The sequence below is a fragment of the Syngnathus acus genome, chromosome 1 (genome assembly GCF_901709675.1).
Source record: "Syngnathus acus chromosome 1, fSynAcu1.2, whole genome shotgun sequence".
In the NCBI taxonomy this organism is placed as follows: domain Eukaryota; kingdom Metazoa; phylum Chordata; class Actinopteri; order Syngnathiformes; family Syngnathidae; genus Syngnathus; species Syngnathus acus.
The window spans coordinates 14,709,205-14,733,878 of record NC_051087.1 but is presented as its reverse complement, the minus strand read 5'-3'; the positions used below and the strand labels follow the sequence as shown (position 1 = coordinate 14,733,878).

The window sequence follows — 24,674 nt, the reverse complement described above, 5'->3', positions numbered from 1 at the left end:
AGTGGCGGCATTGGCTGGAGGGCGCCATCACTCCGTTCATTGTGTGGACCGACCACCGCAACTTGGAATACTTGAGATTGGCCAAGAGACTGAACGCGAGACAAGCACGGTGGGCTCTTTTCTTTGACCGGTTTGAGTTTTCTCTCTCCTACAGACCGGGTTCCCGCAACGCAAAAACGGATGCCCTGTCACGTTTGTTCCCTGGTGGGGAGGAGGAGCAGGGTCCGCCTTCCATTATCCTCCTGAGCTCGGTTCAGGTGGCGGCTCTTTCATGGGAGATTGAGCGCCAAGTGGAAGCTGCCTCGCGCGATCAACCCGGTCCCGGCAACTGCCCGGAGGGTCGCCTGTTCGTCCCAGAAGGCCTGCAGTCATCCGTCCTGCAGTGGGCGCACGACTCACGTCTTGCCTGTCATCCCGGGGCTGCCCGCACGAGGGCACGTGGTGGCTCAACGTTTCTGGTGGCCCACCTGGCAAGTGGACACCAGCGATTACGTCAGAGCCTGCTCCATTTGTAACCGCTGTAAGACGTCTACTCGTCCTCCGGCCGGGCCGCTCCAGCCTTTGCCCGTTCCTCGGCGTCCCTAGTCTCACCTGTCGATCGACTTTGTCACGGGCCTCCTCCCTTCGGAAGGGAACACGGTGGTCCTCACGGTAGTGGACTGTTTTAGCATGATGGCACATTTTATTCCTCTGCCTAAGCTCCCGTCTGCGAAGCAGACTGCATCCATCATGGTGTGGGAGGTTTTTCGTCACCACGGTCTCTCACAAGACATCGTGTCAGACTGCGGCCCACAATTCGCTTCCACCTTCTGGGCGGAGTTCCGTCGACTCCTCGGCGCCACGGCCAGCCTCTCCTCTGGGTTTCACCCTCAGTCTAATGGGCAAGCGGAGCACCTGAATCAGGAACTTGGTCCTTCCGATGCATGGCCGCTGGGGACCAGCGCAGGTGGGTCCAACAGCTTCCCTGGGTAGAGTATGCCCACAATTCCCTCCCCAGCTCGGCCACGGGGCTTTCGCCTTTCCATTGTGTTTTCGGGTACTAGCCACCCTTGTTCGCCCACCAGGAGCGTGGTGCGGCGTGCCCGTCGGCCCTGGCTTGTGTCCGCCGTTGTCATCGAGCCTGGGCGAGAGCCCGGATCACTCTCCTCCGCTCAGTTTCAGGCTACGCCCGCCAGGCGAACAAGCGCCGGATGCCGGCTCCGGAGTATAGAGTGGGGCAGCGTGTGTGGCTCTCGACGCGGGATGCTGCAAGCTGGCGCCCCGCTTCGGTGGACCGTTCCCGATACAGAAGGTGATTAGCCGTAAACTGACCGACCACGCCTTGATCGCCGCCTGCCCCGACTACTTGCTCGTCCTTTGACCATGCTTCTGATCGCCGCCTGTCTAGACAACCTGCCTGCCTCCGACTACGACTCCGCGCTGTGCTCTGCTGCTCAGCCACGCCAGACCGCAAGCCCAGCGTTCCACTTCCCCTTTCCCCCTTTTTCAATAAAGGATCGTGTTGCACTTGGTCGCCCTGTCTCTGTTCCGTGACAGAACGAACTGACCAAATATGCAACCAGCGCACGGTCCCTCAGCCCTGGACCGCCTGACCCACACGGAGTGGGACCTTAGCAAGATCACAGAAGAGATGGCGACATTGACGAGGATCGTCCAGCAGCAGCAACAGCAGCTCCTGCAGCACCATCAGCTCCACCAAGAACTGGTAGAAGCTCTCAAGGCCCTTAAAGACTTGGCTCCTCTGGCTGCTGCGACCCAATCTGCACGAGCCCTCTCCACGACCGTTCCACTCAGCCCCACCGATCAGCCCACCGTTGTGTCCACGCCCCGTCCTGCCCCGGCGCCCAGGCAGCTCGTGGACGTCCCGGAGCCCAGACTCAGCAACCTCGCGAGGTTCGACGGTGATCCCAAGTACGTCCGGGCCTTTTTGACAAACTGCCGCGTCTTGTTTAACCTCCAGCCCGTCACGTTCGCCACGGAACCAGCCAAGGTGGGTTTTGTACTTACTCACCTTACGGGCGAGGCATGGCTGTGGGGAACGGCAGAATAGGAGCGGCAGGGACCCGCCTGTTCGTCGTTCGACGCCTTCGCAGCTGAGATCCTGCGCGTGTTTGACTTGGGCTCCGCCTCGGAAGACGCCTCCAAGGAACTCATCACGCTGCACCAAGGCAGCAGATCCGTCGCCCAGTACGCCATCCAGTTCCAGACGGTGGCGCGTCGTAGCGACTGGAACACCCCGGCTCTCGTCGGCACCTTCCTCCATGGACTCGCGGAGTATATCAAGGACGAGATGGTGTCCTACGAGCGCCCTCAGACCCTTGAAGGGGCCATGGACCTGGCTGCACGTGTGGATCGGCGGATCCAGTCAAGGCGACGCGAGAAGAGGAAGGTGACTCCGCCCCCCCGTCGTCGTGACACCAGCCCGACACCTTGGATGTCAGGGAGAGCACCTGTTTTCCCACCTGACCTGTCGTCCGCCAGGGACCCTGTCCACGTAAGCCAGCGCACCTTTACTACTCCTCCCACCCAGCCCGGCTGGCCGGAACCGATGGAGACAGGACACACCTCTCTCTCGGCAAAGGAGTGTAGTAGACGCCTCAGAGATAGGCTTTGCCTGTACTGCGGGGGTGAGGGCCACTGGGTGGCCTCTTGCCAGAAGAGAGCTAAGAGCACCCGCCTAGCAGGTATCCGTTTGGGAGCGGTTTGCTTGCCCCCTACCACCTGTCGCAAGTCCCTGCTCCAGACCCGCTCTTCAACTCCAGCCCGTGCCCTTGCCTCTCGGCCCTCCGCTTCTTCAACAAGTAGTAAACATGAACCAATTTAATATCATTGACCAAAAACAACTAGAAGAAACAGTGCAAAGCCTTAAATCCTCAATGTGCTCCCTTGACACCTTGCCAACAAGTTTTCTAAAAAATGTCCACAAGTGCCTTGCCCCAGACCTACTGCAGATAATAAACACTTCTCTACTTACAGGCATCTTTCCACGATCTTTGAAAACGGCTGTTGTGAAGCCCCTATTAAAGAAGCCTAATCTTGACCACTCCATAATCAGCAATTTCAGACCAGTATAAAATCTTCCTGTTTCAAGCAAAATACTCGAAAGAACTGTCTATCAACAACTCTATGCCTTCCTATCCTCCAATAACATACTAGATCCCTTCCAATCCGGTTTCCGACCCCATCACAGCACCGAAACTGCGCTCCTCAGAGTTATCAATGACATTCAAATGAACACTGATTCAGGTAAAATCTCAATTCTAGTGTCACTAGACCTGAGTGCTGCGTTCGATACGGTTGACCATGAAATTCTATTAGACAGACTGGAAAACTGGGTGGGTCTTTCCGGCAAGGTTCTTGACTGGTTCAGATCCTATCTGCAAGACAGGAACTACTTTATCTCTATCGGCAATTTCATCTCTGACCTGACCGATATGACATGTGGGGTACCCCAAGGCTCAATCCTAGGTCCGGTCCTATTCAATCTCTACATGCTCCCAATTGGCCCAATACTCCAAAAAAACAACATAGCCTACCACAGCTACGCAGATGACACACAACTTTACATAGCCCTCTCATCGGATGACTATACCCCTATAAATACACTATGCCAAACCATTGAGCAAATAAATGACTGGATGTGCCAGAATTTCCTCCAACTAAACAAGGACAAAACAGAGATAATTGTCTTTGGCGCTAAAGCAGACAGGCTCAAAGTCACTGCTCAATTAGAATCCCTAGGCCTTAAACCAAAGGAACAAGTAAAAATTCTTGGCATTATTATTGACTCTGACCTGAATTTCAACTCCCACATCAAACTCATAAGAAAATGTGCCTTCTTTCAGCTAAAAAAAATAGCAAGGCTCAGAGGCTATACATCCAAACAAGATCTTGAAAAATTAATTCATGCCTTCATATCTAGCAGATTGGACTACGGGAACAGCCTCTTCGAAGGCCTACCAAAGAAAGCTATTAAACAACTACAGCTCATCCAAAATGCTGCTGCCCGAGTTCTAACAAGAACCAAGAAAGCAGAACACATTTCACCAATACTCAAGTCCCTACACTGGCTACCAGTATGCCATAGAATAGATTTTAAGATTCTGCTAATAGTTTATAAATCTCTAAATGGGCCAGGGCCAAAATACCTCTCTGAACTGCTCCAACACTATGAACCTTCTAGATCACTTAGGTCATCGGGAACAGGCCTGCTAATTGTTCCCAGGTACAAAACAAAACATGGTGAAGCTGCTTTTTGCCATTATGCCCCCCACAGCTGGAATAAACTCCCAGAGGACATTAGATCTGCCCCTACCCTACCCATCTTTAAATCTAAACTTAAAACTTTTTTATTCTCTTTTGCTTTCTAGCTGCTACTAAAGCAATGATGTTGTTTTTGTTTCTGTTTGTTTATTATAATCTAAAATGTTCTTAAATGTTCTTAAATGAATTTATGCCAGGCTCTGACCTGATGTGATTCTGTTCTATAATCTATCAATGACGTTGTAATCTATTTTTTTAAATGAATTTATGTAAATGCTATGCTCTGCTTCACCTGCTTTCAATAATTTGTTTTGTAAAGCACTTTGAATTGCCTCTGTGTATGAAATGTGCTATATAAATAAATTTGACTTTGACTTTCAACCCGTAGGCAGCAGCCGCTGGCCCGGTCTCGTCGTCAGCCGCAGCCTGTGGCTCAGGCTCCTCCTCGGCTGCCGTTGCAACGTCCGCAGACCACCAGAGTTAAATTAATTCTAAAAGAATCAATATAATCTCTTTATGACGCCAATCCCTCTCAAGTCAAACGACGCTTGTGCTGAGTAACTCAAATTCGAGGCACGTCGTCAGAATAATCATGCCATAATGATGGCTCCCTTCGGTTGTTTGAGGCTTTTGTTATGTTACGGATATTTTTAGATGTCTTTGTTAAGACCTCAAGGATTCGTTAATTTACTCGAGCGCACTCGCCCTATCTTTGCTCAAGATAACTACTTCGAACCAGATCTGACAATTCCTGATGTTAAGGATTAAAGCTGTCTTCACTTTCACGGATTTAAAGAATGACTATGATAGGGAAATAAAGACATTTTAAAGTTCGAATTACTGCATATAAAACCATGCTCAACATAGTTAATACGAAATAATCGATAACCGAATTAAGGATTAAGAAGGGATTTAATGAATAAGAAAGAAAAAGAATTACAAGTCGAAAAAACAACAACACTCACCCACTCAGAACAAAAGAGGAGACTAAAGGTCTAAAATCCTATTTGGTTGAACAAGTCGAGTGATCGGCTCTCCTTTGTTCCAAAATCCGAATTCTGTTTAAAAAAGAGGAAAGGTCTGGCCGTGAGGAGCGTAGCCAAAAAAGTAAAATCGGCGTCTTCCCCTTTCTGCCCGGAGCGGCTGTCTCCTCTGCCTTCCTCGAAGCTTAAAATTTGAAAAAGTCCAATTCGAAGACTCTGGAAATTCATTTTACCGTTTTTCCATGTATAATACGCACCCTAAAAATGGCATGTCGATGCTGGAAAAAAGCCTGTACCCATGTATAATACGCACCCAAATTTTGACTCCTACTTAAGTCCGTAAACGTAAAATTATTTCAGAAAAAAGATCATCTTTGGGAACAACCGGATGCTATTCTGCCGGTCAGTATCACTGCGCATGCGCTAGCAAACTCGATAGCGGAGAAATGTTTCGGATTTGTGTAGGGTACATTGTGACAGCAAACAAGCAGGTGATCGAGCAAGCGTCTGATACGAGAGCATTGCGTTCGTATGGAGCGTGTTTGAAGTGAACAGCAGAGAAGAAAGGAACAAGGCAAAGTGTTGTGAAATAAAATATTACCTGTAATACGCATTTAGAACTGAACTCTCGCTCTTTATATAGCTGACGTGTCTTGCGCATCCGTTCTGCGCATACTGTCATGGCGGCCTCCGTATGATATCCGGTCTGCGATGGAGATTAAAAAACAAACAATATTTGACAATAACACCATCAAGGATTGCACCATCGCATCAAACGATGTGTCGTCAATTATGAATTTTACTGACTAAGTGTGTTGGGCAGGATGGCTGAATGCGATGCGCGATTGACAACAAACAAGAAGAAAGGTGATTTCAAGTTTTATTTCGAGGGAGATTTTCTTCAAAAATTGTTGTACCCATGTATAATGCGCACCCCAGATTTTAGGACAATAAATTAGTTAAATTCTGCGCATTATACATGGAAAAAACGGTAGTAGATTTTGGTTCAATCTCAGAAAGAATGAAAAATCCATCTTCGTCTAAACGGCGTTTTTTTACTCCGGGCAGCGTCACGGCCATCGCCCTGACTAGGAAGAAGCGCGCCGCTCTGTGTCCGGGCAACATATTTATAGGCTTCTGGCATTACCTCATCGGAATATGTAGGTGAAAGGTCAGAATCCCTGCACCACTGGTTGTCTTGGCAACCTTGCTTAAAGCAGCAACCACTGCGCATGACTGCAGCCTGCCACCGGATGCAGCTGTTTCCTGTTTTGCTCGTTCTTTCACTATTAGCCCTTGATGTCTCCTCTCAACTTAATACATTCAGGTATGAATGGCACACCAATACAGGTTGGACAAAACATTGCAACATTAATAACATATATCTTGTCTAATAAAAATCAATCTTGGGACATAATCATACTTAACCATAATAATGGGTTCTTCTAACTTAAACATATATATTGATATTGCTCAACTTAGACTTAGACTTAGACAAACTTTATTGTCATTTTGTCTACACAGGGTGCATACAAAAGGAAATTTCGTTGCATACAGCTTTCAACAATGTAGTGATATTGCGGTTGAATAAAAGTAACATTCTATATAAAAATATAAAATGAAATAAGATAAGTATAAAGTGCAGCAGTGATAAAGTATGTAACAGTGCAGGAAACAAAAACAGTATTTACAAAGTGTGCAGAGGAGTGCTAACCCAGGTTGCGTACTTTTAAATTAACATGGATTATAAAGGTTCAGCAAGGTTGGCAGTGCGAGATAGTGGTTGCAGTATGATAATGTACAGATTCTGTGTATGTGTGATGCAGAGACCAGTTTAGAGTTCAGCAGTTTGAATGTTCAACAGTCTGACGACAGCAGGGAAAAAGCTATTGCAGAACCTGGTGGACCTGAAGCGGATGCTGCGAAACCTCTTCCCAGAGGGCAGCAGGGAGAACAGTCCATGGTGGGGGTGTGATGGATCACTGATAAATGTTACGGGCTCGGGACACGCAGCGCTGCGATGACATGTCCTGAATGGAGGGAAGAGGAGCCCCGATGATCCTCTCTGCTGTCCTCACCACTCTCCTCACGTTCTTCCAATCAGAGGCGCTGCAACCTCCACACCACACCGAGAGACAGCTTGTCAGAATGCTCTCTATGGTGCTTCTGTAGAACGTCCTCATGATGGGTGGGGGCAGGTGGGCTCTCCTCATCCTCCGCAGGAAGTACAAGCGCTTCTGTGCCCTCTTGACCAGTGCCGTGGTGTTCACAGTCCAGGTGAGGTCGTCTGTGATGTGGACCCCCAGGAATTTAGTGCTGCTGACCACCTCCACAGCTGAGCTGTTGATGATCAGTGGAGCGTGGTGAGGCTGTTTTTTCCTGAAGTCGACGATGATCTCCTTCGTCTTCTCCACATTCAGGATCAGGCTATTGTCTCTGCACCAGCCCACCAACTGCTCCACCTCCTCTCTGTAGTCCAGGTCGTTGTTGTCACTGATGAGGCCCACCACCGTTGTTTCGTCTGCAAACTTCACGATGTGATTGGTGGTGAACCTGGGGACGCAGTCGTGTGTCATCAGGGTGAACAGCAGGGGGCTCAGGACGCAGCCCTGAGGGGAGCCTGTGCTGAGGGTGATGACATCTGAGGTGTTCTGTCCGACCCGGACTGACTGAGGTCTGTTGGTGAGGAAGTCTAGCAGCCAGTTCCGAAGGGGCGTGCTGAAGCCCAGGTGTTCCAGTTTTCCCACCAGATGCTGTGGAATGATGGTGTTAAACGCTGAACTGAAGTCCAGGAACAGCAACCGCACGTGGGTGTTCCTCTCCTCCAGGTGAGCCAGGCTCAGGTGAAGAACGGAGGAGATGGCATCCTCAGTAGAGCGGTTCTGCCGGTAGGCAAACTGGAACGGGTCGAATGTTGGGGGGAGTCTGGAGACGATGTATTCTTTAAGCAGCCTTTCGAAGCACCTCATCATGATGGGAGTCAGTGCAACAGGTCTGTAGTCATTAAATGAGGTGATTTGAGGTTTCTTCGGCACCGGAATGATGGAGGCAGCCTTGAAGCATACTGGCACTGTGGCTTGGCCCAGTGAGATGTTAAAAATGTCAGTGATGACACCAGCCAGCTGAACACCTTGAACACCCGCCCAGGTATGTTGTCGGGGCCTGGGGCCTTACGTGGGTTGACTCTTCTCAGAGTCTTCAACACGTCGGCTGAGTCAAGGCAGAGTGCCTCCTCTTCCTGATGGGGAACAGTTTTAACTGCAGGAGTGCTGTTTAGTGCCTCAAACCGCCCAAAGAAGTTATTTAGACCATTTAGGAAGTCAGCATCAACCTCACCCACCGGGGGGGAGGGTAAGTTGTAGTCAGTGATCGCCCGTATGCCTTGCCACATACTCCTGGTGTTATTGGCGTCATGGAAAAAATCCTGAATTTTTCGACTGTGGCTTCGCTTCGCTAACCTGCTGGCACGGTTCAAGTTGGTTCTCGCTGTCCTCAGTGCCTCCTTGTCGCCAGACTTGAAGGCTGAGTTCTGTGCTCGTAGTGTATGACTATGTCATCCAGGGTCGTTGGTTGGCTCGGGTGATGATGTTCTTAGTGGTGCTGACGTCCTCGGTGCATTTGTTGATGTAGGCTGACACAGTCCTGGCATACTCATCAATGTCGATCTGGTTGTCATATGTTGCTGCTGATTTGAACATGTCCCAGTCAGAGCACTCAAAGCAGTCCTGGAGTGCCTCCATGGCCCCCTCAGACCACACCCTCACCTGCTTCACTGTGGGTTTTGCTCTGATCAGCAGGGGCCTGTATGCAGGGATTAGCATAACAGATAGGTGGTCTGAAGAGCCGAGGTGGGGGCGGGGGGCTGCTCTGAATGCATCTTTTATATTGGTGTAAACCAAGTCCAGAGTGTTCTCTCCCCGAGTTGGAAAATCCACGTGTTGGTAAAAATGAGGGAGAATAGTCTTCATGTTAGCCTGGTTGAAGTCCCCAGCAATGATGAAAACACCCTCTGTGTGCGTGGATTGCAGCTCACCGATTGTCCGATAGAGAACGCTCATGGCCTCTTTAGTATTGGCGCTGGGAGGCACATACACAGCCGTGATGCTAACAACAGTAAACTCCCTGGGCAGGTAGAAGGGTCTGCAGTTAACAGTCAAAAGCTCGATGTCCGAAGAGCAGAAGCTGGCGGCAGATCTAGCATTTTCGCTCCAGTTGTTGTTGATGTAGTCACACAGCCCACCTCCTCGGGATTTACCGCTTAGTTCGCTGTTTCTGTCGGCGCGGAATGTAGCGAGCCCCTCCAGGCTAACGGCGTTGTCCGGTATTGATGAGTTCAGCCATGTCTCCGTCAGGATGAGAGCGCAGCAGTTTCTAACCTCCCTCTTTGAAGAGAGTTCCAGTTGTAGATGGTCCATTTTATTATCCAGTGAGCGGACGTTGGAGAGGAAGATGGATGGAAGCGGCGGTTTGTAGGGGTTAGCTTTTAGCTTAGCCGTTAGCCCACCTCTACAGCCGCGCTTCCGCCGCCGGTCACACCGCCTACGCTTACTCCTCCTCCGGCGTGTGCTGCCCGGCGAGCCCGCTGCATCGTGAGCTTCTGGGGCTTGTGCCCGAAGCACTCCGAGGCTACGTAAACAGACTAGGGTAGTTGTGGCTACGAGTCCAAAAACACTTGATGACCGTACCTCCAGCAGGCGCTGGCGATCATATACTAACCTACTGGATGGATAAACTAAACTTTGTGTTGTTTGTAGCGTCCTAGGCGGCATATTTTGTGAAAATGCTTGTCGGTTGTCGAGAGCCGTGGCAGCCGCAGCCGACTGGGGCGCCGCCATCTTGGAAAAAGCTGTTACATCTTAAAATTATGGCATAGCAAACTCATATTCCAAAATTGTGCGTTGCTACGTGTTTGAACAGGTCGTGTCCTCCCAATTGCTAACAATTTAATTTATTAGATTTGTTAGTTTCCATCAGGTTACCCCTATGTCAAGCTTTAACACCATCTCCTGGTGAAATTTTGGAACTACATGTTTTGGGATAGCCAATGTGCCTGGGCCAAATTCAATACCCAATTTTACACCATCTTGTACCACCATGCCACTTGACAAGCTCAACACAATTATTTTTAGTTTCCAGTACAACATTTTTGACCCCCATCTAATGCCATACAACCCTGACTGTACCCACAGCATTTGAATACCAAAAAAGAAACTTTTCCTGTTTTATCAGTATAGGTTTGGTAGTCATTCAAGAGCTTTGTATGGTTTGAAAATACTGTGGCCTTCTACCCCCCCCCCCCCCCCCCCCCCCACACACGCACACACAAACACACAAAATCTGGAAAACATTTTTTTTTAAATTATTTATCAAATCAAACAAGAAGTTTGCATGAAGAAGGCAAGCTGAATGTACCGTATTGGCCTGATTATAAGACGACCCCCTCTTTTTCAAGACTCAAGTTTGAAAAAAAGACTTTTTGAACACCAAATTAAATTTTTATACGGAAAATGATTATAACTGAAACAAATGATTACAGCAATATAATCGAGAGAAAAAGCATGTTCTTTTACCTCATTCAAATCATGCAAAAACTGTCTATCACATCTTAATATCTGAACATTTAAATATGTAAACTAAAGTGCAATCACATTTGTAAATGAATGGCTTTTGGGTTTTGAAATGTAAATAAACCAATCTACTGTGATAAAACAACAAAATTGCAATAACTGCATTAACCATCAAAGTGAAGTCTAACTGTAGTCTTGAAACAAATCTGAATATGGAAAAACATTGCAATAAAATAATGCAAACTGCTACTGCTATTGTTGGGGACCCTAAGGACTGTATAGGAGGTTGGCTCGGATGGTTATGCTCTTTTCGCCCCCAGGTGTTGGTCAGAACACAGTGGGGTGTCATGAAGTGAATGGAGCTGAGCAAGCAAATGCAGCTTGGACCAGGGTTTATTGAACAAACTCAAAAGACAAACTATATATGATCGAATAACTGAACAGAACTGGCAAAGACAGGAACCAAAAGAACCACGAAGACATGAGACAAGAACAATCCGACGGGGAGTGACACGAAGACAGGACTTATATATGCGACAGGTAACGAGATGCAGGTGACTGTGATTAGTACATAGATTGAGAGTAGACACAGGAAGAGAGGGGTGAGCACACAGACACTGACAGAACTAATGACAAACTACACATAATGGACTGACCGGGGGCGAGTCGTGACAGAGGGAAGACGTGGTTCAGTTTTGATTGCTTCACTGAATTATTGGCAAAAAAGTAACCGGCACTGTGGCTCAAAGGGTCATACAGGCAAACTGGCAAAAAGGTATTGTGTGAAGTGTGTGTGTGGATTGTGGGGTGTGTCTGTGTGGTTCTGCAACAGACAGAACGTTAATGCTCAACTTCTGACGTCACACAACACTAGTAGACGCACACATTACATAACTAACTGTGCGTAACGGTTCCGCTATACTAAATAACCATAAATGAAATACTCTCTGCAACACACCGAACATAAATCATCGAGACAACAAAATACATTTGCTGGCGACCGTTAGCCGCCGTGCCGCTGCGTAACGGCTACTCGTATGATGCGAGGCAAACTTAAAGGAGCTCGCCGGAGCTGTCAATCAAACGGCGCGTACACGAAGCAAACCGCGATCGGACAAACGGCACAACAGTGGACAGTGGTAACAATGAAATGTATATACTCACTTTGTGTCAAAGACACACACGATGACAGCAACATACTCAGTTGATATCAGCAACCTTTAACTTACCGCTGCGCACAAGTGAACGGGTATAATGTCCAGACCCCGAATGTAAGACGACCCCCAATTTTTCAGTCTTATTTCAATGGAAAAAACATCATCTTATATTTGGGCCAATACGGTAGTTGAGATCTCATACCTCCACTTCATTGTGTGTGCTTTGGTCCCCACTGGCCTACTGTAAAGCTTGTTTAATGTGTCTTTGACTGTCTGTTCATGTGACTTTGCCACAACCTTTACAGTAGCACTACGGTGCTCATGTTTCAGTTCAGCAAAATAACCAGGTCAAATCTGTGAAGAGAAGGCAGTGGAGTATAAATATAGGTGCTCAACAAATTTATTAGATCACCAAATCGGTCTCTGAGGCTGTCCAGCATCATGAAGTCCTCTAATCCAAACTCTTTCATTTTCAGTGAGACTATTAATGGAGACTTATAGAGATAGTGCAGACCTGTAAATATCCTGGGGTGTTGCTGGAATACAAATTCGACTGGTCTGCGTATGTGGACGTGTCACGACTCATCCCCGGTTGTTTTATCATGTGTAGGTTGTCATGGTTTCTGTCCGCGTCTGTGTACTCGCCCTTCCCTTCCTGTGTCTACTCACAATCTATGTACTAATCACAGTCACCTGCCTCTCGTTACCTGTCTCGTATTTAAGTCCTGTCTGCGTGTCACTCCCTGTCGGATCGTTGATGTATTTTTGTCTCAAGTCTTTGTCGGTCAGTTCCGTTTCTGTTATCCAGTCTGTCGGTCAGTCCTGTTGTTGGTTTTGTTAGGAAGTTATGTTAGTTTGCCGGTTCTGTTGGTTTGTCCCCTCATCCTCCCTTCCAACTACCTTTTCCCTCAAAAAACCCTGGTCCAAGCTGCATTTGGTCGCCCTGCTCCATTCCGATCCATGACAGGACGCCTTGTGCAAGAAAGGACAATGCCGACTATACTTCCTCAGGCAGTATCTATGCTGTGGATGTTTTACCGATCTGTTGTGACGGGCACTCTCTTCTTTGCGGTGGCGTCCTGGGGGGCAGCGTCAAGTAGAGGGATGCCTCCCGCCTGGACAATGTCAGTGAGGAGGACGGGTTCTGTTGTGGGCACCTGATCTGGCGTCTGTGGCAGAACAGCGGGTGTTGGGCCAGGCTGCTGTCCATCAAAGACAACCCCAAACACCCACTGTACAGCACCATCTCTGGGCAGATGAGCAGATTCTGTGACAAAATGTTGACACTGTCTTGCTCCACAGAGAGGCTGAGGGATTCATTCTGTTTGTCTGCTAAAGCTCCGATTATCAAATGACATATGTATTGTATCTTGTATCATAGCTGCATGTTTGGTGTTCATAACAACTCAATCCGCGTCAAAATCGCTAAAGATTTCAATGTTATAATGAACGAAAAAAATCACTAGCTGTGGTATTTCCACTGTCTCAGCAACTAGCGCCCACGAAGAATCACACAAAATAATTTGTCCAGTGTTTGCCATGGGGACTATTTTTCACTCTTGCAACACCGTGTGCAACTACCTACCCAGATTCTACAGTTAGCCGCAATGCAATTTGAGATTCTAATCAAGGTAAGCCATTTGAAACAAAAGAACAAAAAAAAAAAAAAAAACCTCACACAACACTCAACAATTCCGTAGTCAGAAAAAAAACAGCAGCAATGCGTCTGCTTAATGCGTTTTCAAATGAATACCCCCCACTGAAAGGACAAATCCAGTCGGAAGTCATTTGCTGGCGCTGCTATGTGTGAATGGGGAGTATTAGGAGCAAGTCCAGGTCCTATTGAAACTGGAAAAAAATTCTTTAAAGACAAGATCATTTTTCTTTAAGATATGTCTCCAATGAAAGATAAATAAATCAATTCAATACATATCTCGCTAAATTTTAGAGTGGAACAATTTGATTTGGTTGAATGCACGCATTTTTCATTCAAAAACATTTTCCGAATCAAATCGTTACACATTCTCTGTGTCAGGATAGCAAACTTGCCGCATCTCCAGATTCAGGCAGAAGACTCCTACATGTTAACCTTATCTTACTGCAACTCTAATATCAAAGTTTGAGAATCACCAAAATGATGGCCCTGGTAGTTCTCGTGCTAAAGCCAGCTAGTGTGGTCATCACCAGGCAGCTCGCTCGCTCTTTGTTCAAAATATTGTATGCTGTTATTTATTCTTTTCCAGTAAGATGATGAAATAGTCAGTGGTACACACTCTAATTTGATGTGCAATAAATACTGCATAATAAACCTACTGCAGTGCAATCTCATTATTTTGCCATACTCATATCATAGCAATGCTCATTTATCCATTGTCCTCATTGGTAAACCTTTGTTCAAAATATTGTATGCTGTTATTTATTCTTTTTCAGTAGGATGATGAAATAGTCAGTGGTACACACTTTAATTTGATGTGCAATAAATACTGCAGAATAAACGTATTGCAGTACAATCTCATTATTTTTGCCATACTCATATCATAGCAATGCTCATTTATCCATTGTCCTCATTGGTAAACTGAGTAATTTATTGAATATCAGAGAAGCAGCTCTCAACATATCTTGTCTGTCTGGTTTAAATGTCAAGCTCATCCACAGAATGAAGGCATCAGTGATATCACACTAACCAGGTGGTGCCACTTTCTCCAAAGTACTCATACATTTGACATGATGGTCATGTCAAATGTATGGCATTTGCTGTGGTATAGAGTCAGAGTCACAAGGTTAATGTGTGAAACGTGCAATCTGAGCAACCGTATTAAGCAGTAAGGCCGACTTTGTCTTCAACACCTGTGTCTGAGTAAAGTTATGTTCATGAACAAGTAGACTTCAGATGTATGGTTTTGATTCCGGTGTGGGTGCTCCGATTTCCTCACACATTCTAAAAATACGCCTGGTAGGCTGATTGAGCACTCCAAATTGCCCATAGATGTGAGTGTGTTTGTCTGAGTGCCCTACGATTGGCTGGCAACCAGTTCAGAGTGTCCCCTGCCTATTGCCCAAAGTTGGCTGGGATAGGCTCCAGCGCGCCCTTGACCATCGTGAGGAAAAGTGGCTGAGATAATGGATGGATGTAAATAACACTGAATACTGTACATACATACTTTCTTTGCAATAACTGCTTAAGAACTATTGACCCTACCGAACTTTAGTGTTCCTCTTTTAACAGTAGATTGTGATACAGTTAGCCCTGGACTCTCTGGAGGTTGTTGCCTATAGTTATTATTGTGTAAAAACAACAGTTTTTGTTGCAATCTCTAATAATTATGTAACTTTTAATTTGGTTGGACAAAGCAACTCTGAATATTGAAACCATTGTTAAAAGTTTAACGTGGTCAAGGTCCTAGTGCAATAAAACATATTGGGTACAATTGAACGCTCAATTCCACCACCCTCTTCTATTAAACTTTAAAGTTTAAAGGTACATTGTTAAAAGTTTAAATGGTGTGCCGTTAAAGCTGACATGAGCCATGCCACAGGGGTATGAATAATTTTAGTCGTAACTTTATGTAGTCTATTTTCAACAGTGATAGGCCAAAAGTCAACCCCAAAATTATACTTACCCCAGGTGTATGAATAAGCACCTCACAGTTCAGACTGTCTTCTATTTCTTTGGTTTTTGGGTGTACATCTACATTCCCAAATAAAGCTGGGATAGGCTCAACTCTAGTAAAGTATTATATGGATAGTTCTCAAAAAGTGTGGTACATCAGTGTGGAATGAGAGCCCATAAATAAAATTGCTTAAAACCAGGTCAATGATATACCGTGTTTTCCCATGCATAATGCGCACCCTAAAAATGGCATGTCGCTGCTGGAAAAAAGCCTGTACCCATGTATAATACGCACCCAAATTTTGACTCTTACTTAAGTCCGTAAACGTAAAATTATTTCAGAAAAAAGATCATCTTTGGGAACAACCGGATGTTATTCTGCCGGTCAGTATCACTGCGCATGCGGTAGCAAACTCGATAGCGAAGAAATGTTTCGGATCTGTGTCGGGTACATTGTGACAGCAAACGAGCAGGTGATCGAGCAAGCGTCTGATACGAGAGCATTGTGTTTGTCAGGCTTCGGAGTGTGGAAATGGAGCAGGGCGACCAAGTGCAGCTTGGACCAGGGTTTATTGAAGCAAACTCAAAAAGACTCGGCAAACTGACATACTAACTCACTAACAAAACCTAACAACAAGACTGACCGAAAAAGACGTGAAACAAAAAGACAGGGTGACATTACCAAAGACCGGAACCAAAAAGACATCATGACATTAACACAACAATAACTAGACTGACTGACCAGGACGTGAGACAAGAAAACAACAGGACCTGACGACAACAATGATCCGACAGGGAGTGACACACAGACAGGACTTAAATACAAGACAGGTAACAAGAGGCAGGTGAGAATGATTACACTTATCATGGGCACACAGGAGGGGAGGGGCGAGCACACAGACACACGGACAAAACTATGACAACATGGACGTGACCGGGGACGAGTCGTGACAGAACCCCCCCCCACAAGGGACGGCTCCCGACGTCCCAAAAACCCAACTCCCCACGGCGGCACGCGGGGGGTGGGGTTAGCGCACCAGTCCAGACGACCCTACTGGTTTTAGAAACAGCCTGAACCGCGCTCGGCGGCGACTGGGGAAACAACCGCACTCGGCGGCGACTTGGGGGACAGAACTGCACTCAGCGGCGTTCAGGGGCCCAGGGCCACACTCGTGGCACACACTGGGGACCTGAACCGCAATCGGCAGCACTTGAGGGGACAGAACTGCACTCGGCGGCGTTCAGGGGCCCAGGGCCACAATCGCGGCACACACTGGGGACCTGAACCGCACTCGGCAGCAACTTGGGGGACAGAACCGCACTCGGGCGGCAACTTGGACTTAGACTTAGACAGAACTTTATTGTCATTTTGTCAACACTAGGTGTGTACAAAACGAAATTTCGTTGCATACGGCTTTCAACAATGTAGAGGTATTTCGGCTGGTTAAAAAGTGACATTCTATATAAAAATATGAAATAAGATAATTATAAAGTACAAAGTGCAGCAGTGATAAAGTATGTAAACAGTGCAGGAGACAAAAGCAGTATTTACAAGTGTGCAGAGGAATGCTACGTTTGAATGTTCAACAGTCTGACGACAGCAGGGAAAAAACTATTGCAGAACCTGGTGGACTTGCAGCGGATGCTGCGAAACCTCTTCCCAGAGGGCAGCAGGGAGAACAGTCCATGGTGGGGGTGTGATAGGTCACTGATAATATTTCGGGCTCGGGACACGCAGCGCTGGGATGACAAGTCCTGAATGGAGGGAGGAGGAGCCCCGATGATCCTCTCTGCTGTCCTCACCACTCTCCTCAGGTTTTTCCAATCGGAGGCGCTGCAACCTCCACACCACACCGAGAGACAGCTTGTCAGAATGCTCTCTATGGTGCTTTGGTAGAACGTCCTCATGATGGGTGGGGGCAGGTGGGCTCTCCTCATCCTCCGCAGGAAGTACAAGCGCTTCTGTGCCCTCTTGACCAGTGTTGTGGTGTTCACAGTCCAGGTGAGGTCGTCTGTGATGTGGACTCCCAGGAATTTAGTGCTGCTGACCACCTCCACAGCTGAGCTGTTGATGATCAGTGGAGCGTGGTGAGGCTGGTTCTTCCTGAAGTCGACGATGATCTCCTTCGTCTTCTCCACATTCAGGATCAGGCTGTTTTCTCTGCACCAGCCCACCAACTGCTCCACCTCCTCTCTGTAGTCCAGGTCGTTGTTGTCCCTGATGAGGCCCACCACCGTTGTGTCGTCTGCAAACTTCACGATGTGATTGGTGGTGAACCTGGGGGCGCAGTCGTGTGTCATCAGGGTGAACAGCAGGGGGCTCAGGATGCAGCCCTGAGGGGAGCCTGTGCTGAGGGTGATGACATCTGAGGTGTTCTGTCCGACCCGGACTGACTGAGGTCTGTTGGTGAGGAAGTCTAGCAGCCAGTTCCGAAGGGGGGTGCTGAAGCCCAGGTGTTCCAGTTTTTCCACCAGATGTTGTGGAATGATGGTGTTAAACGCTGAGCTGAAGTCCAGGAACAGCAACCGCACGTGGGTGTTCCTCTCCTCCAGGTGAGCCAGGCTCAGGTGAAGAACGGAGGAGATGGCATCCTCAGTAGAGCGGTTCTGCCGGTAGGCGAACTGGAACGGATCGAATGTTGGGGGGAGTCTGGAGACGATGTGATCTTTGAGCAGCCTTTCGAAGCACTTCATCATGATGGGAGTCAGTGCCACAGGTCTGTAGTCATTCCATGAGGTGATTTGAGGTTTCTTCGGCACCGGAATGATGGAGGCAGCCTTGAAGCACACTGGCACTTTGGCTTGGTCCAGCGAGATGTTAAAAATGTCTGTGATGACACCAGCCAGCTGGCCTGCACATTCTTTGAACACCCGCCCAGGTATGTTGTCGGGGCCTGGGGCCTTACGTGGGTTGACTCTTCTCAGAGTCTTCCACACGTCGGCTGAGTCAAGGCAGAGGGCCTCCTCTTCCTGGTGGGGAACAGTTTTAACTGCAGGAGTGCTGTTTAGTGCCTCAAAACGCCCAAAGAAGTTATTTAGACCATTCAGGAAGTCAGCATCAACCTCACCCACTGGGGGGGAGGGTAAGTTGTAGTCCGTGATCGCCCGTATGCCTTGCCACATACTCCTGGTGTTATTGGCGTCGTGGAAAAAATCCTGAATTTTCCGACTGTGGCTTCGCTTCGCTAGCCTGATGGCACGAATCAAGTTGGCTCTCGCTGTCCTCAGTGCCTCCTTGTCGCCAGACTTGAAGGCTGAGTTCCGTGCTCGTAGCGTATGACGTACATCCTCAGTCATCCAGGGTCGTTGGTTGGCTCGGGTGATGATGTTCTTAGTGGTGCTGACGTCCTCGGAGCATTTGTTGATGTAGGCTGACACAGTCATGGCGTACTCATCAATGTCGATCTGATTGTCATATGTTGCTGCTGACTTGAACATGTCCCAGTCAGAGCACTCAAAGCACTTGGGGCACAGAACCGCACTCGGGCGGCAACTTGGGGCACAGAACCGCACTCGGGCGGCAGCTTGGGGCACAGAACTGCACTCGGGCGGCAACTTGGGGAACCGAACCGCACTCGGGCGGCAACTTGGGGAACCGAACCGCACTCGGCCGGCAACTTGGGGAACCGAACCGCACTCGGGCGGCCACTAAAAGTCATCGCCGCAATCAGCGGCATTTGAAAGTCAGAGCTGCACGCAGCAGCAGGAGTCAGTGTTTCAGCAGTGGGAGCAGGGTCTGTGACGATCGCGGGTCCGGCATTGTTGGCACGAGGCCCAGCAACGCCGCGGGTCCGGTGACGCTGGGGTGGAGCCCGTTGGCGGCCGCGAGTCTGATGGCGCTGGGAGGCACTCCGATGGCGGCCGCGGGTCCCGCGTCGCGGCAGCGAAGTCCGATGACTGTCGCGGAGCCGATGGCGCCGGGAGAAACTCCGATGGCGACCGCGAGTCCGGCGTCGCTGGAGCAAAGTCCCGATGGCGGCCGTGGAGCCGGTGTCGCTGGAGCGAAGTCCGATGGCGACAGCGGAGCCAATCGCGCTGGAACATGCTCGGACGACGAACGTGGCTCGGGCGTCGCAGACGGGAGCTGGTGGTGGAGGAAGGTCCAAGCGCTGGTCGCTGTAGTGGTCGGAGCATTCTGTCACGAGCGGAGTGTGGAAATGGAGCAGGGCGACCAAGTGCAGCTTGGACCAGGGTTTATTGAAGCAAACTCAAAAAGACTCGGCAAACTGACATACTAACTCACTAACAAAACCTAACAACAAGACTGACCGAAAAAGACGTGAAACAAAAAGACAGGGTGACATTACCAAAGACCGGAACCAAAAAGACATCATGACATTAACACAACAATAACTAGACTGACTGACCAGGACGTGAGACAAGAAAACAACAGGACCTGACGACAACAATGATCCGACAGGGAGTGACACAGACAGGACTTAAATACAAGACAGGTAACAAGAGGCAGGTGAGAATGATTACACTTATCATGGGCACACAGGAGGGGAGGGGCGAGCACACAGACACACGGACAAAACTATGACAACATGGGCGTGACCGGGGACGAGTCGTGACAGTGTTCGTATGGAGCGTGTTTGAAGTGAACAGCAGAGAAGTATTATTACCTGTAATACGCATTTAGGTAGAGAACTGAACTCTCGCTCTTTATATAGCTGACGTGTCTTGCGCATCCGTTCTGCGCCTCTGTAATGGCGGCCTCCGTATGATATCCGGTTTGCGATGGAGATTAAAAAACAAACAATATTTGACAATAACACACCATCAAGGATTGCACCATCGCATCAAACGATGTGTCGTCAATTATGAATTTTACTGACTAAGTGTGTTGGGCAGGATGGCTGAATGCGATGCGCGATTGACAACAAACAAGAAGAAAGGTGTGATTTCAAGTTTTATTTCGAGGGAGATTTTCTTCAAAAATTGTTGTACCCATGCATAATGCGCACCCCAGATTTTAGGACAATAAATTAGTTAAATTTTGCGCATTATGCATGGAAAAACACGGTATGCAAACAAACCTTTCTACAAAGTGGTCTGAAGACACCTCACTCAGCCCTGGTTGCAAGAGATTGTTTAATGTTGTAGTTTACTAAATTGTGTCATCTGAGCACTAGTACCTGAACATCAAACGCTAAACACTCAAGTAAAAAAAATCAAGAGGAATACGGATTCTGTGTTTTCCTTTGATTGACTTTATTTTGGTTGTTATTTTATTTTTTAGGTTCTTTCTTTTTCGACCACCACCCACCAGCCACATGATAGCATTGTTTTCCCATTAATGTTTTTTTGTTCTTAAAGAGTTTGAAACAATATATAAATTTTCTTGGATAGTTATGTATAAGAAAATGCAACAATGTGGTTAGTATAAATGGTCTTTTTCTAATGATGAATATTATTCATCTTTAAAATTAAATATGTATAGACAATGCATTGTTGTTTGCTGAGGTGAGCAGATATGCAGATGAAGGACTTAATATACTATACTATACTATACTATACTATACTATACTATACTACAGCACTTCACTGGTTCTTTTGTATCAAACAAATTATTTTAGGTGCATTACCTGACATGTTTCGGCGGTTTCTTCCGCCTTCATCAGAGTGCTGGTCCACCCAAAAGACAGAGTCCATCCATCCATCCATTTTCTGAACCGCTTAGTCCCCACGGGGGTCACGGGTGTGCTGGAGCCTATCTCAGCCGTCATCGGGCAGTAGGCGAGGGACACCCTGAACCGGTTGCCAGACAATCGCAGGGCACACAGAGACAAACAACCATTTGCACTCGCACTCACACCTAGGGACAATTTGGAGTCTTCAATCGGCCTATCAAGCATGTTTTTGGGATGTGGGAGGAAACCGGAGTGCCCGGAGAAAACCCACGCGGGCTCGGGGAGAACATGCAAACTCCACAGAGGGAGGGCCGGAGGTGGAATCGAACCCGCACCCTCCTAACTGTGAGGCGGACGTGCTACCCAGCACGCCACCGAGCCAAAAGACAGGGTCAACCCGGAAAATAAATGCAATTCTATATACGAGATTCCATGCAAATCGTGCAATAAATCATACATCGGGGAGACAGGGAGGAACTTCATCACAAGAAAAACAGAACACAAGAAGGAGTGTAAGAAGGAGACAGCAACAAGACAAACAAGAGCAATAAAACTACAAGCAGAACAGGAACACTACAAGTCAGCCATTACCAACCACTGTAAAAGAGAAAACCACATCATGGACTGGGAAAAGGCCAGAGTCATCCGCACTGAAGAAAACGAACATCAGCGTTGGATCAGGGAGGCCATTGAGATCCGCAAGCGGGGCCCGAGGACCATCAACAGGGACGAGGGAGCCTACATGCTCTCTACAACCTGGAACAGCATTCTGGAGAGGTGAACGGACAGCGGAGGGCGTGACTCACCTGTCAAATCTGACAGGTGAGCCACGCCTTCATCCATCAGCTGATAAAGACGCGTCACAACCACATCAGTGACACTCTGATGAAGGCGGAAGAAACCGCCGAAACATGTCAGGTAATGCACCTAAAATAATTTGTTTGATACAAAAGAACCAGTGAAGTGATTAAAAAGGAAAAACAAGATGAACTTAGTACAAATACTATACTATACTATACTATACTATACTATACTATACTATACTAACGGAGAGCTGTATTGTCTTCTGCACGAACACATAAAATCTGGAAACTAGTGAATTGAATGTTTTAAACAGTACGTACACACCTATTACAGTAAAAATCAGTTCATAATCAGCATTCGCTTTGCAAAATATATAATGTCTGCAGCTGGATTGTGTGATGTTCAAATCCTGGTGACTCTCATGCAAAATAACAGTAAATAAACTATCCAACTATACATCCATTTTCTGTACCGCCTATCCCCACGGAGGACGCGGGCATGCTGGAGCCTAGCCCAGCAATCATCGGGCTGTAGGCGGAGGACACCCTGAACCGGTTGCCAGCAGAGACGAACAACCATCCACACTTGCACACACACCTACGGGCAATTTTGAGTGCTCAATCAGCCGGAGTGCCCGGAGAAAACCCACGCAGGCACGGGCAGAACATGCAAAATCCACACGGGGAGGGCCGGAGGTGAAATCGAACACACACCTTCTGAACAGTGAGGCGGACGTACTAACCAGTGCAACACCGTGCTGCCTGCATGTAGTACGTACATAACTAATGTGAAATAATTAATGGATCTAGTATATTATCTAACTTGCGCTACCAATAAATACGCTCGACATGTAGCTTACTCAGTTGTCATAGAATTAAAAAAAAAAAAAAGTAAAAAAAAAAAATTACATCCAAACTTCCGGTCTCATCTTACGAACGTTCGTCATTCTGGTGAGAGTATATAGTCCATTAGGGTAGCAGATCGTGAGTGGCACCCTGTGGTAATGAACCTAATCTATTTTCTTTTTCTTTTTCTCTTTTCTTTGCGACTTATCAAATTTTGGACAGCACAGGACTTCATTAAACGCTATTGTATTGCATTGACATTCTGCCAGTTTGTTGGGAACAGCTGTTTTTGAAGCTGATTTCATTTTTAAGAAACCGAATGGTTCTAAATTACATGGTGTGTTGTCATGTCGCAAAGAGGCTGTGGTTTCAACAGCTATTTTTCACCACTCAAAATACACCCGCACAGAAACAACAACAAAAATCTCACTCAAGTTGTTTATTTTATCTCCACAGTTTGTCTTTAGTGTAACCAGTTTAATCTGGTAATTGGTTGTATTTGGAAGAAAATAATACTCTTGAAGTGGGTCAAAATTTCACCAGTAAAACACCAAACCGCCAGTTGCTGAACCCGCTCAAGACCGTGGAGATGACAGTGGATTTCAGGCGAGACCCTTCACCACTTTTACCCCTCACTATCCGCAGTAATACTATTCTCTCCACAGACACCTTCAAGTTCCTGGGAACCACAATCTCTCGGGACCTGAAATGGACCGGCCACATAGACTCTGTCCGGAAGAAGGCCCAGCAGAGGCTGTACTTCCTGAGACAGCTCAAGAAGTTCAACCTGCCGCGAGAGCTTCTGAAGACCTTCTACACTGCCATCATCCAGTCTGTCCTCTGCACCTCCATCACTGTCTGGTTTGGATCAGCCTCCAAACAAGACAAGCACAGACTGCAACGGACGATCAGGACTGCAGAAAAGATCATTGGAATCAACCTCCCTTCTATCCAAGACTTGTACCTGTCCAGGACCAGGAAACGTGCAAGGAACATCTCTACAGACCCTTCTCACCCAGGTTGCAGTCTGTTTGAACTACTCCCCTCCGGACGGCGTTATAGAGCTCGGTACGCCAAAACCAGCAGACACCGAGACAGCTTCTTCCCCCAGGCTGTTGCTCTGATGAACTCACACCACTCATAGAGTCTCAGAGGCATTACTGTGCAATAACATCCTGCTCTTCACACCTTTTGAATTTGTCTACACTGTTTTTGCCATTATTCACATGTCCTGAGTGTTGTTAGTCACCTATATGTTGAACAGAGGGTGTGTTTTACCGAAGTCAAATTCCTTGTTTGGCACGCTCAAACATGGCGAATAAAAACTCTTGAATCTTGAATCTTGAATCAGTCGCTGAATGAGGAAGCGGTGTGAAGCACTTTGAGTATGAAGGTCGAAAAGCGCTGTACTAGTCCAGCACATTTACTATTTACCATGCATAGAATCAATCTGACTCACTATCATCAAAAGCAAAGCAGTCAAGTCAATAAAACAACAACATTTGAGTGGTTGCTAAAACTCTCACAGAGACTTCACAAAAAGGAAAATACAATATTAGAACGTTGTTTTGTGGTTGTCCATAATTTTGTAGCAAGGTTACTGCCTGCGGCCTGATGGATGATGATCAAACAGGTGTGTTGTGGCACTGTGAGCAGGCACATCCACTGATCGAGTCATGTTATGAAAAGGTGCAAATAAATACCTTTGTCATTAGCTAGTTTGCCACTCATTTCCAAAGTTGCATTGAAATCTGTTTTGTTTTTGCTTAAAGCTGATAACTATTTTTGCATGTTTAAAAATTTACAGGTGTG

The 24,674-nt window shown here is 47.3% G+C and overlaps 1 protein-coding gene across 1 annotated transcript; it reads right to left on the bottom strand.

Moving 5' to 3' along the window:
* Positions 1-1,305: 1,305 nt before the first annotated feature.
* Positions 1,306-4,726, bottom strand: LOC119124777. Its single transcript, XM_037255048.1, has 2 exons — positions 4,639-4,726; positions 1,306-2,792 (listed from the first exon to the last, which is right to left on the bottom strand). Exon 2 carries the CDS (start codon positions 2,261-2,263, stop codon positions 1,574-1,576), a length of 690 nt encoding a protein of 229 aa, XP_037110943.1. The 5' UTR covers positions 2,264-2,792; positions 4,639-4,726; the 3' UTR covers positions 1,306-1,573.
* Between the last annotated feature and the right edge of the window lie 19,948 nt (positions 4,727-24,674).

Bases quoted from the DNA above. Each gene is read 5' to 3' on its own strand.
- LOC119124777 (XM_037255048.1), bottom strand. From the start codon at position 2,263: ATGGAGGAAGGTGCCGACGAGAGCCGGGGTGTTCCAGTCGCTACGACG.